General features: G+C 41.2%; 1 protein-coding gene across 1 annotated transcript; it reads right to left on the bottom strand.

The window, feature by feature from the left end:
- Positions 1 to 931: 931 nt before the first annotated feature.
- Positions 932 to 14,376, bottom strand: DNAJA2 (DnaJ heat shock protein family (Hsp40) member A2). The gene is made up of 9 exons (XM_074913242.1): positions 14,190 to 14,376; positions 11,243 to 11,302; positions 10,066 to 10,289; positions 8,617 to 8,697; positions 8,171 to 8,304; positions 6,289 to 6,485; positions 3,482 to 3,626; positions 3,184 to 3,311; positions 932 to 2,673 (listed from the first exon to the last, which is right to left on the bottom strand). The coding sequence occupies exons 1-9, from the start codon at positions 14,265 to 14,267 to the stop codon at positions 2,485 to 2,487; spliced, it is 1,236 nt and encodes a 411-aa protein (XP_074769343.1). The 5' UTR covers positions 14,268 to 14,376; the 3' UTR covers positions 932 to 2,484.
- Positions 14,377 to 14,791: the final 415 nt, after the last annotated feature.

Raw genomic sequence — 14,791 nt, 5'->3', positions numbered from 1 at the left:
CTTTAGGTCAGTTTTAGTCACTGCATATATAGAACTAAGTATGTCACAAACTAAGCTAGACATAACTTCCTGAGGTTTCTTCTTTTCAGCTTCTTGAGGCCAATATTAAAGACAAAAATTCATCTAAAACAGTTCTGGTGATCACATTTTCTTCCCCAACATACCAACTACTCCTTAGTTTATAGTACCACCTCTAACATAAGTGCTTAGTTGCAGCTGTTATTACTGAGAACACTCAACTAATGTTTATTTGATTATTCATACAGCAGTCACACTGGCCCAGTGAAAGCATTAAAAGCTACGTTAAGCATAACAGTCAGTAAACTGCTAAAGCATTAGTAACCATAGTAGTATATTACTTGCAACTTAAATTCAGTCTACACTGTCTTGGTTTCAATAGTTATGTGAGGTTTTTCTAAATTACAACTTTGTAAAGGGATACTCTCTTAGTAAAACAGGAGATGCATATAAGGGCAACTCTGAAGTCACCACTCATTGAAAGATGCTGCTGTCAGGAGCCTAAATTAATGCACTTTCAGGACTGAAACAGAACTAGACTAACTCACACTACATACAGTGATTGACTTTCCCTCCACCCCTTCACGTCAGCACACTATCCAAAAAAGTTACCATAAACCCTCTTCCTCTATCCCCCCAAAGAAGCAATTTGCAAGTAAGGAGATAAGTTTAGAATACATAATCCATTTTCCTCCATGGAGGTAAATGCTAAAGCTATGCCTTAAAAGCAGAAGACAGACATTTTAATCATTCATGCATTACAGGTTAACATGACTGACTTCTTGGAAATATAAATTGGGAGAAAGGATCAGTATGTAACCATGGCTTCATGAAAAGCAACCTAGAGTTTTAATAACTGAAAAGAAAGATTCACTAGATGTGAGTACCACGGCGTAAGAAGTCAATGCTGAAATACAGATCAAACAGTATTTATTCTTGCTTCAGTTTTAGAGTCTGCAACAAGGATGTTCAGCAACACTCAAATGCCAATGCCTACCCAAGCACATGGAAACCCCTGGAGTTTGTCCCTCCAGTTTCATCAGTAAAGTGTCAACAACTATCTGAGCAATAATTAAACAAGTCACACTTCAGATTTGTAAAGAAAAGTAGAGGCAATTTTCAACTTCCTTGCTTCAACAGGGAGAGAAACCTCACTAGAGAGAAGTAGCTTACCAACAGAAGTTCATGCACAGTAACATTGTAACAAAATGCTTAGATAACTAAGTGTACCTGATAATTATTTAAGGTCACATTTTCACTTTGTTGTGGTATTTTTACCAATTAAAAGCACATAAAAAGGAACAGAACTGAAGCTGGAGAACTTAATGTCTTAGTAGTTAAAACAGAAAGCACAAACTATTGGAAAAGTAACAAAACCATCTACATTTAGTGTGTTTCCATGTCAAAAATTTTTGTCAAGTACAATACTAATCTCATTTTCTTTACAAACTGTTAATCCAAACACAAGTTGCCAGGCATATTATTCATTTTAATGAAGACTTTTAAGACTGGAAACATTTCTCTAGAAAGTCAGGCCAAATCAGGCTTTGAATTTGGATTCAATGTCTATGATAAAGACATCATTTGTGGATTTAATCATTTTCATTTAAAAGGTTTTGTTATCTTCTGATTGAGCTCACGATATCCTTGTGTTTTCTTCACACAAAGGGGACATGGCTGCAGACTTTCCTGTGCCCACTTAGTCAATATCTCATTTCAAGAAAAGACTTTTATGTGGTACACAATTGTTGCCTAACTGCAACCTGGTCTTAAAGCAGCTTCAGCTTCCCCATGTTTATAAAATGTCTACCATCTACACAATCTCTTTGAACACAGAGTAGTTAAAGCCACTGCAAAAGTAAAAGTTACAAGGCAAAAGAAATATCTTATACACCAACTGCTTTTATTTAATTTCAGAAACCGTTCACAAGATGGTAGAAAAAACTTACAACCACTTCTAATTTAGTCTTCCATTGTTCCCAGTCAGCTCTAAACCCATTATGTGCAAAGCCCATTTACCATGCATCTAGATGATAGATACAGGCTATGAAATTCTTTATTCTACTTGTAGCAGCTTATGCAGGTGCAGCCAAATACCAAGCCTCAGGACAAATTGTACACAAACTTTACAATGTAGAATTTGAATTTAAAATATGAAACTTAAAATCTACACAAAACTGGTAAAAATCAAGCACAGATACGAGGACAAACTTAAAACCCATTGTGAAAAGGAGTCTCGTCTTCCTTTCAAGTGCTTTATTCTGCTACACAGTCAAAATGAAGATGTAAGCTTGTGGTTAGTTTAAATTACACTCTGTAGATACTATAGACCAATTTAAAAGTTACACATACAGCAATAGATGTCCATTGGTTCATCTGGATTACTTATACAATCCAGCTGGATTGTTGAAAACAAGTCAGGCAAAATTTGAAAGAAAATCCTTGTGCAACTTTTTAGACAAACGTTTACTGATGGGCACACTGTACCCCAGGTCCATGATGGCTGCTTTCTTCATCAGAACTATCGTTATAAGCTTCACGTCTCTGGCCACCACCTGAACCACGAGTGGTATCAAATTCCTGAAGATCTACCTCTTCTGCATCACCAATTACATTGGGAAATTCTGGTCTAGCTGGCAGAAGATCTTCAAGTTCCTGCCCCAAAAAAAGAAGTGTATTCAGTACTGCATCTACAAGTGCTAAATAAAGCAACCAGTTTCCTTCAACTTCAAGACTCTCTCCTCAGTGAAGGTTTGGTTTAGAAGTCTGACGTAAACCTGAACTGCATATTCATTTGAAAGTATCCAAACTGTTTGTATCAACTAGAAGATGCCACTTAAAGAAAACCAACAGCTTCTCATATCATCCACCAAAAGCACAATCAGTAAATACAGTCGCACTCTGAAAATTTATCATGCAGCAGCAGGAAGAGTCTCCCTCCTGCCCTCATCTGCCCAACGTAAGCACAGTTCTTAAATACAGGTTCCATAAATTCATAGTCCAAATGGGTATTTTCAAGTTACACGTTGCCCATAAACAATGTTAAAAACAACTGTACTTGCATCTAAATTTAAGCACTGAAAGCAAGCACGTGAGGTACAACAATCACACTTTGCATACACTGTGAAATAAGACCACCACACTTATGCTTGAAAAACTACTTACTGAAAGCTTTTCTGGGCTAATCCAGTTATTTTCAGGAAACTGAACATCAAATTTAATGTAAAGATCCCCCTTCTCAAAAGGATTGCGATACTGTGGCATTCCTTCACCTCTGACTACACGAACACAACCTGTAATTCAAAGAGAAGCAAGCTGGAGAGTGCTACTTCAGAACAGATCTTGCTCTACACAATTCTCTTCACTTCTCTAGGCTAGGTTCAGTTAACAGGACAAGGATGGGATGAAGTGTTCAAGAATCACAAAAGCACAGTCAAAGAACTCCTTATCAGGTCAAGCTTACCTGGTTCAATTACTTTTCCAGGAGGATATTTAACCACAATTTGACGTCCATCAAGGTGCTTAAATGTGAACTGAAATCCACACAGTGCTTCAACGAGTCCAATCTTGTGCGTCATATGCAAGTCATTCCCATCCCGCTGGAACACCTAAAAAACAAAACCAAGAGATATCTTTTCTAGTCCTCTAAACTTTTCTCCACAAGACTTATTATTTAGAATTCGTTATTATTTATTCTTAAAATTCAATGTGAGAGCAAGAGCCTTTGTACAAAGTTAGCTTGATCCTGTTAATTCAAATAGCTTAACATACTTGGAAAGATTGTGCCTCATGAAAGTGTCATCTAAGACAAAGCAAACCACTCTATCTATCTATCTATCTCGCATGTAAGGTTCAAATGAAACAAGAAGGCCTGTATAGCAGTAGTGCTTTTACCCCCAAGATCTTCTACACAAGCAACCTATAAACAAAACTCATGACAATTTGACACTACTTCCCCTGCACCAGAGTACAACACACACCTCTTTGTTTCTCAACATTTAACTAGTCATCATGTATATCTGCTTCAGCTAACTTTTATCTACAGCAGGGCACTGATCAGTTAGTCCACTGCTGTCACAAGTGATTTTTAAGCCATATCACTCAGGATTCTTAATCGAAGTAGATGTGAGCTGTATCAACTGGCATAACCATGACTCTCACCTCAAGGGACATTTTAAGAACACCAAAAGCTTCACTAAAAGTCGGTCTAGTTTTATTCACTAGGACGGAAGGTACAGCATTTCTCAGAATTGTTAATACTGTAAAACTACATGTAGTTGAAGACTAAGACAGAAGTGGCATCCACCATCTGGAATTTGATGGCGTCATGCACATCTGACTGTTCTGTATGCTTACAGACCATGTTAATATCAACTACGATGCCACGTTTCAACCTGTACTACAGAAGAAAGAAGAGAGGAAAGTGTAAAAGCTATGCAAAACCGACTGACAAATTACCAGTCCTTGACACAGCTTTGAAAAGCTTACAAAGTACCTAATTTTCAGATAAGCAACATTATATCCCTCATATGCAACTGGAATTTAAATTTGTACCCAATGCTATTCTTTGTGTCACAACAGAACTTCCCCCACTACCATCACTTAATTCAACAGTTTTTCCAGAGTGTATGTCCTGGTTTGTGTGTGTGGTGGGGTTTTTGGTAGCAGGGAAGGGTGTTACAACAGTGAGCCCCTGTGAGAAGCTTCTCAAAGCTCCTCTGGCTCCACGTTGGACCTGCCTTTGCATCAAGCCCAAGTCAATTAGCTGCAGTGCTGTAATAACATACTTAAGAGGGGGAACCTGGGAGGAGTTGGGGGAGTTGTGAGGAACAGCTGTAAGGAAAATATCTGTGCAAACACTAAGGTCAGCGGAAGAAAGGAGGAGGGGCAGTGTGCTGGAACAGAGACTCCCCTGCATCCCATGGTGAGAGGGCAGGGCCACTCCCTCTACCACCCATGGGGGTCACAGGTGGAGCAGATACCCATTTGCAGGCCGTGGGAGTCCCCAAAGAAGGCCAGGACTCCATGGGAAGACAACCCTGCTGCTGTAGTCCAGCACTGGGCAGATTCCAACACTCAGGGGTGACTCACACACCCACGGGAGTGACTCATGTCACAGTTGGTTTGTGGAGGGCTGTCTGCTGTGAGAGGGGGACTGCGCTGGAATGGGGGAAGAAGGCCCAAAGTTCCACCCTCCCCTGAGGTGGAAGAAGCATCAGGACTGACAGCACCCCCATTCCCTGCACCCCTGGGGGTAAAGAGGTAGAGATATTAGGAGTAAAGTTGAGCTGGGGAAGAAGGTGGGATGGGGGAAGGTGTTTTCAAGATGTTGTAATGCCTCTCAGTCCTACTCTATTAAGTGTTATTGTTGTTAGTATCTGAAAATAAATTTATGTTCTTTTTTCCTTCCCCTAATGAGTCTGTCTTTTGCCTATCACCATAATAGACAGGTCATCTCTCCCTGTCCTTATCTGAAAACCACTGAGCCTTCTGCTTTATTTTCTCCTTCTCAGCACTGGGGGGAAGGGGAGAGTGAGCAGCTGTGTGGTACGCAAGTCACCCTCTCAGCTCAAACCACAGCAGTATAACACAAACTACTTCTTATTTCATCATAGTAATACCTAGCCTTTCTAAACAAAAGCATTCCAAAGAGGCAGCAATTCACCTCAACTCTGTCCTAAGGGAGTTTTAACACAGGAAAAGATAAATTGCAATATTTAATTCAAAAGTGCAATGTATGTACTCCAGAGAACAGTAAGCATAAGCCTTAACAAACTAGTGTAAAATAACTGTGTGTGTGTTTCATCAAATACATCATTCTGTGTTACATTTCCACAACCACAGTAGCAGATATAAAAAGCACCATCTGGGGATTTTAATAGAAGTTCCATTCCATGCCACAAGACATTGGAAAAAAAGTAACACCTAGCATGTTATTACTGTCTCAAGCAAAGCAGATTGAAGTTAACATCCCGAATGGTTCTTCACTGTGTCCACTGTATCAAAGTCAGCCTGATCTTACCTGAGAAAGATACCTTTTATTAGCATTATGAAGCACCAGAATCTGCATGTCCTCTGGCTACAGTCTTGCAAAGTTTTTTCTGGCTCACCATGAAAGCCATGTTACTTGCTATAAATCTATTTATTAAAAGCTCTTCACCATCTCTCCCAGAGCTACATGAGTTACTTTAAAATGAACAGCCGTCTATATCACTTAAATATTAAAGACTAGGATAAAAGGCATTTAAAATATAAACTCAAAAGTATTACCTCATTCTCCTTTTCTTGGAGTAAGAGGACAATATCGCCTGGTTCCACACCTGGAGCCTGATCTGCTTCTCCACTGAATGTAATTCTTTGCCCATGTTTCATGCCTTTGTCTACATGGACTTCAAGTATTTTTACTTCTTTGATCACCTTCTTCCCTTCACATTTTTTACAACGGTCTTTTTCATTAATTACTTCACCTAAAGAAAAGACAAATTTTGAGTTTAGAAATTTCCTCCTAATTGCATCTGATTCTTAAGAAGAACTATTTTAAAGTAGGCTGAAAAATACATGCAACATAACTAGTGGTTTAGAAGTTGCTTTTATGAATTCCTCACAAGAGGAAAGCAAGGCTCAATTTACCCTAGCTGGAAGAGGAGGAAGGAAAAAATAAAGGGGAGAGGGAAGGGGAAATACAAAGATACACAGAACCTTCCAAGCTGTCTTATCAAGGATTTTGAGAAGTGACAGTGCTTTAAAGAAAGGCATGCCAAGACTTTGTCTATAGCTTCTAGTGTTCCTTAGGTCTTGAATTGACTCCAGTATCCTTACTACTCCTAAAAAAATCACCTACTTCTCTATTCCCTGTTATGCTGGAGGATGACAGCTATAAAAGAAAGGATGAAGCTAAAACCAAACTGAAGCATCTTCCTGCCCTTAAAAGTCAGAATACAAATTTCAAAATATTTCAGTAAATTTAGGAAGCTTAATTCCACTTCTGTTAACAACAGTGAAAAAAGTGTTACTGGTGGTTTTTTTGTTCACCAACACCCACATTTTATAATATATAACACTCCACAAAGTACTATGTAAATGCAGCAAGTAGAACTAGAGAGTTTTGCACACAAAAGGGGGGTGCGGGGGGCAAAGATAGCTGGTAAAATCAGTTTAATGCAAGAGCAATATATAGGTTTTCCAAAGAAAAGAAACAAACATTTTCTGACACATAAGGGATTTCACTTTTATACTCTGAAACTGAATAGTTTTTTCACATTGTCCATCACGTCTAGCAAGGCAATGACTTTTTCCGGCAAACTGAAGGATGACTACTCAAAAGAGCTTAAATTCTCTGCTCTACTTCACCTTTATTTTTCAAGTAAGCTTTTGTCTTTGTACAGAGTAACCAATATATTAGGCCACATGCACTGCATAATTTCAGTACTTATTTCCAACACTCCTCTATGTGACACAAGCAGATGCATTTGGCTTAAAACATTAAACTTGCCAGTTTAAATCATCTTCCTGTGAAACAAAGCATAACATTATGATGCAGCTGAAACTACTAAATATGTAGGTTAGGCATGTAAACTCTGAAAACCATGTTCAAAGAGACAGCATCATTTATGAAATGTTTTGACTTCTCACAAAATACAACACTAATTTCTGAGTATTGTGAACAGTAAAATCACCCACAAGGTGATATTACTACTCTGTACACAGCTCATGCGCTCAACTTGCTCCCCCAAACACAACCAGTTCAGCAAAATGTATCTTCTTAATTTGAAGAAGTTAAAATCCAACTTTAGGTTTCTTTTTTTAACCTAAACCTGTCCTTGTATATTGGAAGACTTCAAAAAGACAAAAAGCTCCTAAAGTAAAAACCAAGATTCTGGTTTAACACAAGAATAATAGCAATAAGTAATATTCACATCTAAAAATTTTTAAAAACAATCCCTACTGTTCAAGCTTTCAGACTGCTTTTCAGTACATTAAACACTAAGTCTTGCTGTTGTTCCAAGTAAAATAGTTTCTCCATGTTGACATCAGATTGAGACCTCTCTGACTAGATGGGAACAAAACTGTCCTGGATAAGTTCCTCCTGAGATTTAACTAGGAGGCTGAATCCAACTAAATGCATTTAGTAACATAGAATAGCTTGGCCTACCTTCTCCGTTGCAGTCAGAGCATACAGACTGCATCTGCTGAACCATTCCAGGAGCCAGCTGTCTGATCATGATACGTACACCTCTACCCCGGCAAGCATTACATTTCTGAACAGCTCCAGCCTTCCCTCCCTGCCTAGAATAGAAAGCACCAGTTGCATGAAAAGTAAGTTTTTCAGAAACATATGACAAAACACCCCTGCATCAGTTAACATGCCTAATTGCAGTGCCAATTATGATTACTTTCTCTCCTGCCCCCCTTCCCCCAAACAAAGCCCTCGAATAGTTCCAGTTCCATCAACAGTATCATTCAAGTTCAACAATTTTCTAGTCTGAGAGATGGCTCCATTAAGTCAAAAACTGATAAAGATCTGATATAGGAGATGCTTCATTACACTATACACCAACAAAGCAACCAGAGAACTCAAAAATATGAAGAAAAACTTACCCATTACATGCACTACAAAGGACATTCTTGCTAAGTTGTAGTTTAGTTGTCTTTCCATTATACAGGTCTTCTAAAGAGACTCTACAAAATAAAACATTTCTCCTAAGTTATCATTTAACAACTTACTTTCCCCATGTAATTAAAATACTTGCCTAGGACAAATTGAAGAAAAACAGATCTTCATAAAAAAACTAAAACTGCAATTTTAGCTTTCACAAGGAATCACTAAAAATTATTCAATACCTATGAATATACACACGTAATCCTGAATATAAGTTTCAGAGAACAGTTGTAATTTAAATCAGAAAAAAACCAAATAGGATTGCTTGTGCTTCAATAGGAAACAAGCTGATCTAGCATTTTAGGTTTTATTATATGGTCATAGGTTTTTTTTCTTTTTTTAGTTCTACCAGGCAGTTAAGAAACAAACCTCTCTAGACAGTCCTGACAATATTTATAGCATGCATATTTAAGAATAAATACAGAACGCTTATTACTGCATTGGGCCTTCCACATGAGAGTTTAGTGGTGAGGGGTTAGCATGTCCCCAAGGCCTCTTAATTCTTTATATCTGTTCAGTTTTTCTTTTATTTAAAGCTCTGGAATACACCTTCAAACTCCAATAACCTTCATATATTGAAAGAAGTTTGTGAACACATTTAGTGCTTCTCCTGAAAGGGTTTGTTAGCACACAGAAATTTCAACTCAATGTACTGAGAAAAGGTTGCCTGGCATCAGTGTTTACAAATAACAAAATGAAAGCTGATTAATAATACAGCATGCAGTACTAGCTACTAAACAAGGCAAGCATGTAAAACTAAACAGACTTTACTAAGCACGGTTTGCTAGCCACAGGAAAGATCCAGCTTAGCTTAAGAACTTAGAAAGGACCTGCTCAGCAGGCAAATTGCCAGTCATGACTGCAAAGAGATCTACAAAACACAATTACATGTGACATCCAAGCATGGCTTTAAAAAAACAAACCTAAACCAACCCAAACTCACTACATGCACTTTTCCTTTAATTATGCAGTTCAACTTCAGTTCCAGCTGGAATTACACTATGAATGGAAGCCAACTTCAGTATTTCCAGAGCCTTAGTACCTCTACTTCTGAATCCAGCTAGTAATACTTGGTTGTTGAATGCTTTTTTCAGATTAGAACTTCCAAACATAATTAAGGAGCAAAACCAAAGAAAATAATGCTAATGAAGTACAAACAGGCTAATAACTAGGCAAAAGCAAAGCATTAGGTAGTCTATAAGATTAACCTATGATGAAAAGTAGCTCAAGATGACTGCCTTCTGGGCTACACACAACATGCAGGTCTGAAAAGTAGGTGCAGACTAGAGAATATCCCAACTGAGAAACATAGAGAGAATACAAACTAGCAGAGTCAAGTACTGATCAGGAACACTCAAAAGTAGAAATGGCAGAATCAAGATACTCACTTGAGTGGATGCATCATATCTTCTCCTCTTCTTCTACCATTACGACTTCTACTCTGACCACCCATGAAATTGAACAATCCACCACCAAAGATATGGGAGAAAATATCGTCCATTCCACTGCTTCCACCGCTACCTTCTCGAAGACCCTGTTCTCCATATCTATCATATAACTCACGTTTCTCTGGATTTGACAATACTTCATAGGCAAAGCTTATTTCTTTGAACTAGAAGAGGAACAGAGTCAAAACAGCGCATGGCAATTTAGAACTTCAAGGGAGCATTTTACTACTGTTCCTTGCCCAGCATGACCACGCAGTTAAGAAGGTACACAACAGAACAGTCTTCCACACTCATTCTAATACACAATACTTAAAAGTCAGACTTGGGCTTAAGCTGTGTTACCTCACCAAAAATATGACATTTTAGTGCAAAATTTCACTGACTTTATTCTTTACTGTGCCTAGCATAAGACAGTTTTCTTACAAATAAAAAATCCAACCAAAGAAAACCCCCAGGTATGCAATACTGTAGAAGCCAACAGGCAAAAAAAACCCCAGTTACATACTAATGGCAAAGACTTCAAGGTATGTTAGGCACTTAAAAATAAACTAACAATCGAGCAACTTACTAAAATGCATATTGTGTTTGTCCTCAAAACAAATGAGTATCTTTCCATAGTCATTTCTGCTCACCTCTAAGCAACCATTAGAGCCTCAGCTCTATTAGAGAATCAGCTGAGTCAACTTAATTGACTTTTTTTTTAATTGCCATTAGCATAACAAATCTAATTCAGCCTTCCCACATACGTAATTTGTTTCATGCTGCAGCAGTTTCAAGAACCACCACACATACATTTTTCCACATTGGAAAAATCTGGAAAACTATCTCTATCTTTTACAAATACCCATGTCAGCCAGTGCCATCTGACATAATCTCAGCAGATGAAGAGAGGCAGTTTCTCCCTCAGCATTACCTTCTCAACCAGTTTGCCTCAGCCAACTGCTGCATTTTTTCACAAGGTACACTGGTAAACTGAGACTAGGAAGAAGTAGACAGGGTTCCCCCTCAGTTGTTACTTTTGAACAACTTGTAACAGCAAGCTCCCAACACCTGTGTTTGGTCCCTTAGATGCTACTGTAATAGCAAACATCAGGATTTTAAACAAGGAAAGTCTTACTTTGTCCCCTGCGTTTGGATTCTTATCAGGATGGTATTCCTTGGCCAGCTTTCTGTATGCCTAGTTGAAAGAGGTACAAGATTAGTTTCAATTTGGATTAATCAAGTCTTTTCTGAGAAGCTCAAGTAGTGTCTTCAGGAAAAAGGAAAACCTTAATAAAGCAAAGTGAGAAAATGATTGTTTTGAAATCACTCATATATTGAAATAATAAATTCTGACACTGCTACATGCATAAATTAACTACCACTTGGATTTAAACACACCTATAGCCCTCAATAGCTAGAACTGGTTTTCCTGTTTGTCTTCATTAACTTACAGGAAGAATCACATTGGACTTCATTAAAACTACTTACTCAGCAGAACCCACTCAAAACCTAAAATATGACAATTTAATTTTCATCCCATTTGTCTTTCACTTCATTCACAGCAATACATTAACAACAAAATGGCTGCCTCAGCTTCTCATTCAACCCTATCAGTCAGTTCTCACAATAATAATTTTATTCTTCCTTATGAATAATGGGAGATTTCATCTCATTTTCAACTAAGTATATGAGTTACATGTGCAGAAATGTACAGACCATTGCTTTTATTTAGCTTCATTCTTCTAAAACAGGAGGAAAATCGAGTACAGCCAAAACTCCAAAAGAGATCTTTCAGATTTTTTTTTTTTTTTTACCAGTACTTTGACTCTCAGGACCATCACTTTTTCTACAACAGTACTTCATCTGTTTTGCTTATACTTTAGAGGATCAAAGCAAATAACATGACAGGCAAAGACATTTCCTACAGTTTGAGTTTTTGAGAGTAAAGACCTCAACTCTCCCCTCATTCCACCTCAAACACCCCCCCCTCCAGTAACAATTGGTGAAAGATATTAATAAATTACACGGTACAGGTTTTTTTAAAAAAATTATACATGTGAAAAAAGCTACAGTGATGCAGCTGCAAAAAACTGAAACACTGTTAAGAGTGGATTTTTCAAAAGCTCTGTAGAACTGAGCATCTAAACTAGCTTTTTGGAACTACAACGTTAAAACAACTTTACACACAAAACTTTACAGAGATCACAACTTTCCATTTTGTACCGGATCGAGTAAGATTCCTTTTTTGTATCTGCAGTTACTTCTCTTTACTGATTATCTTAAAATACTCCGTATTTATGCACGCAATCAAGACAAAGTTTGTTTAAGGAACCAATGAAACAAAAATAGAATATTGGTATTACAAGCCAAATATTCAAAACCACAGCAAGCACAAAGAACAAAAATCATAGGTCTTACAGGACAATTATCTATCAGTAACAACGCATAATCTTCCACAAACCTACATATTCTGTAATAAAAATGGATTTTCCCCACACATTTTAAGGAGTCTAACGAAGAAAAAACCCCACAGAACACTAAACTGAAAACCTACACAACATTATCTAATCAGGAAAAAAGGGGCTTGAATGGTGATCTTTAGAAAGAGAGCACTCACATCTTTGCTGATAACAACATTCCAGTTTAGAGCAATTCTTAAGACTACTCATGGCCCAAAAGGAAGCTACAACTACTTATTTAATCAGAAACTGATCCAGAACCAAGGTCTACACTGTCACCATATAACTTCAATAAAAGTTAATTTAACTAAGCCATGTGAAAGCCTGTTCTCTCAGGCCCTTTTCACTGTTTACCTATGTTTTCACTTTCCTATACTGTTACATAAGTTCGAATATCAGATTAATGAAGCATCCACATGACCTCTCAGTGACAGTCAGACATAGATGAACTTCTTGGTGTTGCAGACATTTGGAAACTTTACATTCCATGATAAGGCTAATCTATAGCAGAAGTTATCTGCATGGAAAACTGCTGTCAGGTTTTCATTCTTGCAGGACAGATACTTTCAAGAGAATTCACTAAGAAAAAAAATCTACTTGATTGTGCTCGGTATACTGCACTATCTTCCCACTGCATGCCTTCCACCTCTAACACTGTTTCAACACTGCAATTGCCTATCCCTGCACAAATTAGGCTGCCGCATGCATGATGGGTAACACATAGTTGTTAATACCAGCACCACCCATCAGCGGAAGCAGGTCATTGCTAGTAAACTGTCTGGTTAATTACCCTCCCTCACGTGTAAAATGGTCATTAAGTCCTTTTAGAAAAAGTGGTTTATGCACCACAGAACGAAATGGACTGGTGAATTGTTACACTGATGACCTGGCTCCAAGGCTTCGCCTCGCTCCTTTGTTTACCTTACCTTGTCGCTTTCGGCCTGTGAGGGATCACATACATGAGGAAAACGAAACCTTACTGAGGCCCACACGTGGGGCAGACAATGGCTCCAGCCAGAATCTACTAGTCTTTCACGAGGACTTACAGCCAAAAAGCCGAAACCGGCTGCGAATACCGCTCTGCCGCGCGGGAGGGACGCGGCGCTGCGGGGCCGAGACGAGCAGAGTCCCGGCGGCGCCCGGAGCCGACGAGACCCGGCGGCGCCGGGGCAGGAACGCGGGGAGCACGGCCGGGCCCCGCCGCTCCCCCCTTCCCGCCGGCCCCCCTCCGCTTTCTTCCCCGGGGCCTGCCCGCGGCCTACCCCTCTCCGCCGGCGCCCGCCCGCCAGGCCCCAGCGGCTCCGCGGCGCGGCCTACACCGGGGGCTAAGGCGGCACCGGACGCTTTCACCCAGCGCCGAACCTTCCCGCACCGCCCCCCCCCCCCCCCCCCCCGCAGGCCTCAGCCGCGCGGCCGGGCAGGCTGCCGCCTTCAGGCCACGCTGCCCGCGCCCCGGGGCTTTCCCTCCGCTCCGCTCCCCTCGCCTCCCGCCGGCCCCGGGACCGCCCGCCCCCCGCCTCAGCCGCCCCGCGCGGCCCTGCCCGGCGGCGCGCGCGGCCCCTCCCCCACAGCGCTACCGCCCGGTCTCCCCGGGCGCCGGCCGCCGCCGCCCCTCCCCCGCACCTTCTTGAGCTCGTTGTCGGAGGCCCCGGGCGGCACCCCCAGAATGTCGTAGAGCTTCGTGTCGGCCACGTTCGCCATGGCGGCAGCGGGCGGCGGGCGCGGGCCGAAACGGGCCGAGGGGCGGCGAGGGCGAGACCGGGAGCAGGACGAAAGCCGCCGCGACGTCACGCGCAGACGCCTGGCGTCACCACGCCGCGACGCGGGAGGAGCCCGCCCGCCCCCTGCGCCGGCGGCGGCCCGGCCCCGCCCCCTCGGCCCACTTCGGGCGCCTGACCCAGTTTCGGCTCGGCGCGGCAGGGGGCGCCCGTGCCGCCGGGGGAGGCGGGAGCGGCTCTGAGGGACCGGGACCGGGGGCTGGCGGCCGGTGGCCCGGACAGGGCTCCCGTCTGGGTTTGGACCAGCATCCGGCAGAGAGTTGCGCGTGAAAACAGGAACCTCAGCTTCCCCCTCCCGTCATTTCGAAGCCTGAAGTGCCAGCGCCTGTGTGAGTGCTTCCCGGAGCCCTCGCCTGGCGCTGTTTCTCCTTGTTCCTGAGGTACATCACTCAAGTTCATGGGGCAAGGGGCACCTACACACCAACCTGCTGCCTAACCTCAAGCACC

The sequence above is a fragment of the Athene noctua genome, chromosome 9 (assembly GCF_965140245.1).
Source record: "Athene noctua chromosome 9, bAthNoc1.hap1.1, whole genome shotgun sequence".
Classification (NCBI taxonomy): Eukaryota; Metazoa; Chordata; class Aves; order Strigiformes; family Strigidae; genus Athene; species Athene noctua.
The sequence above is the reverse complement of the archived record's forward strand: the minus strand, read 5'-3'. Positions and strand labels throughout refer to the sequence as shown.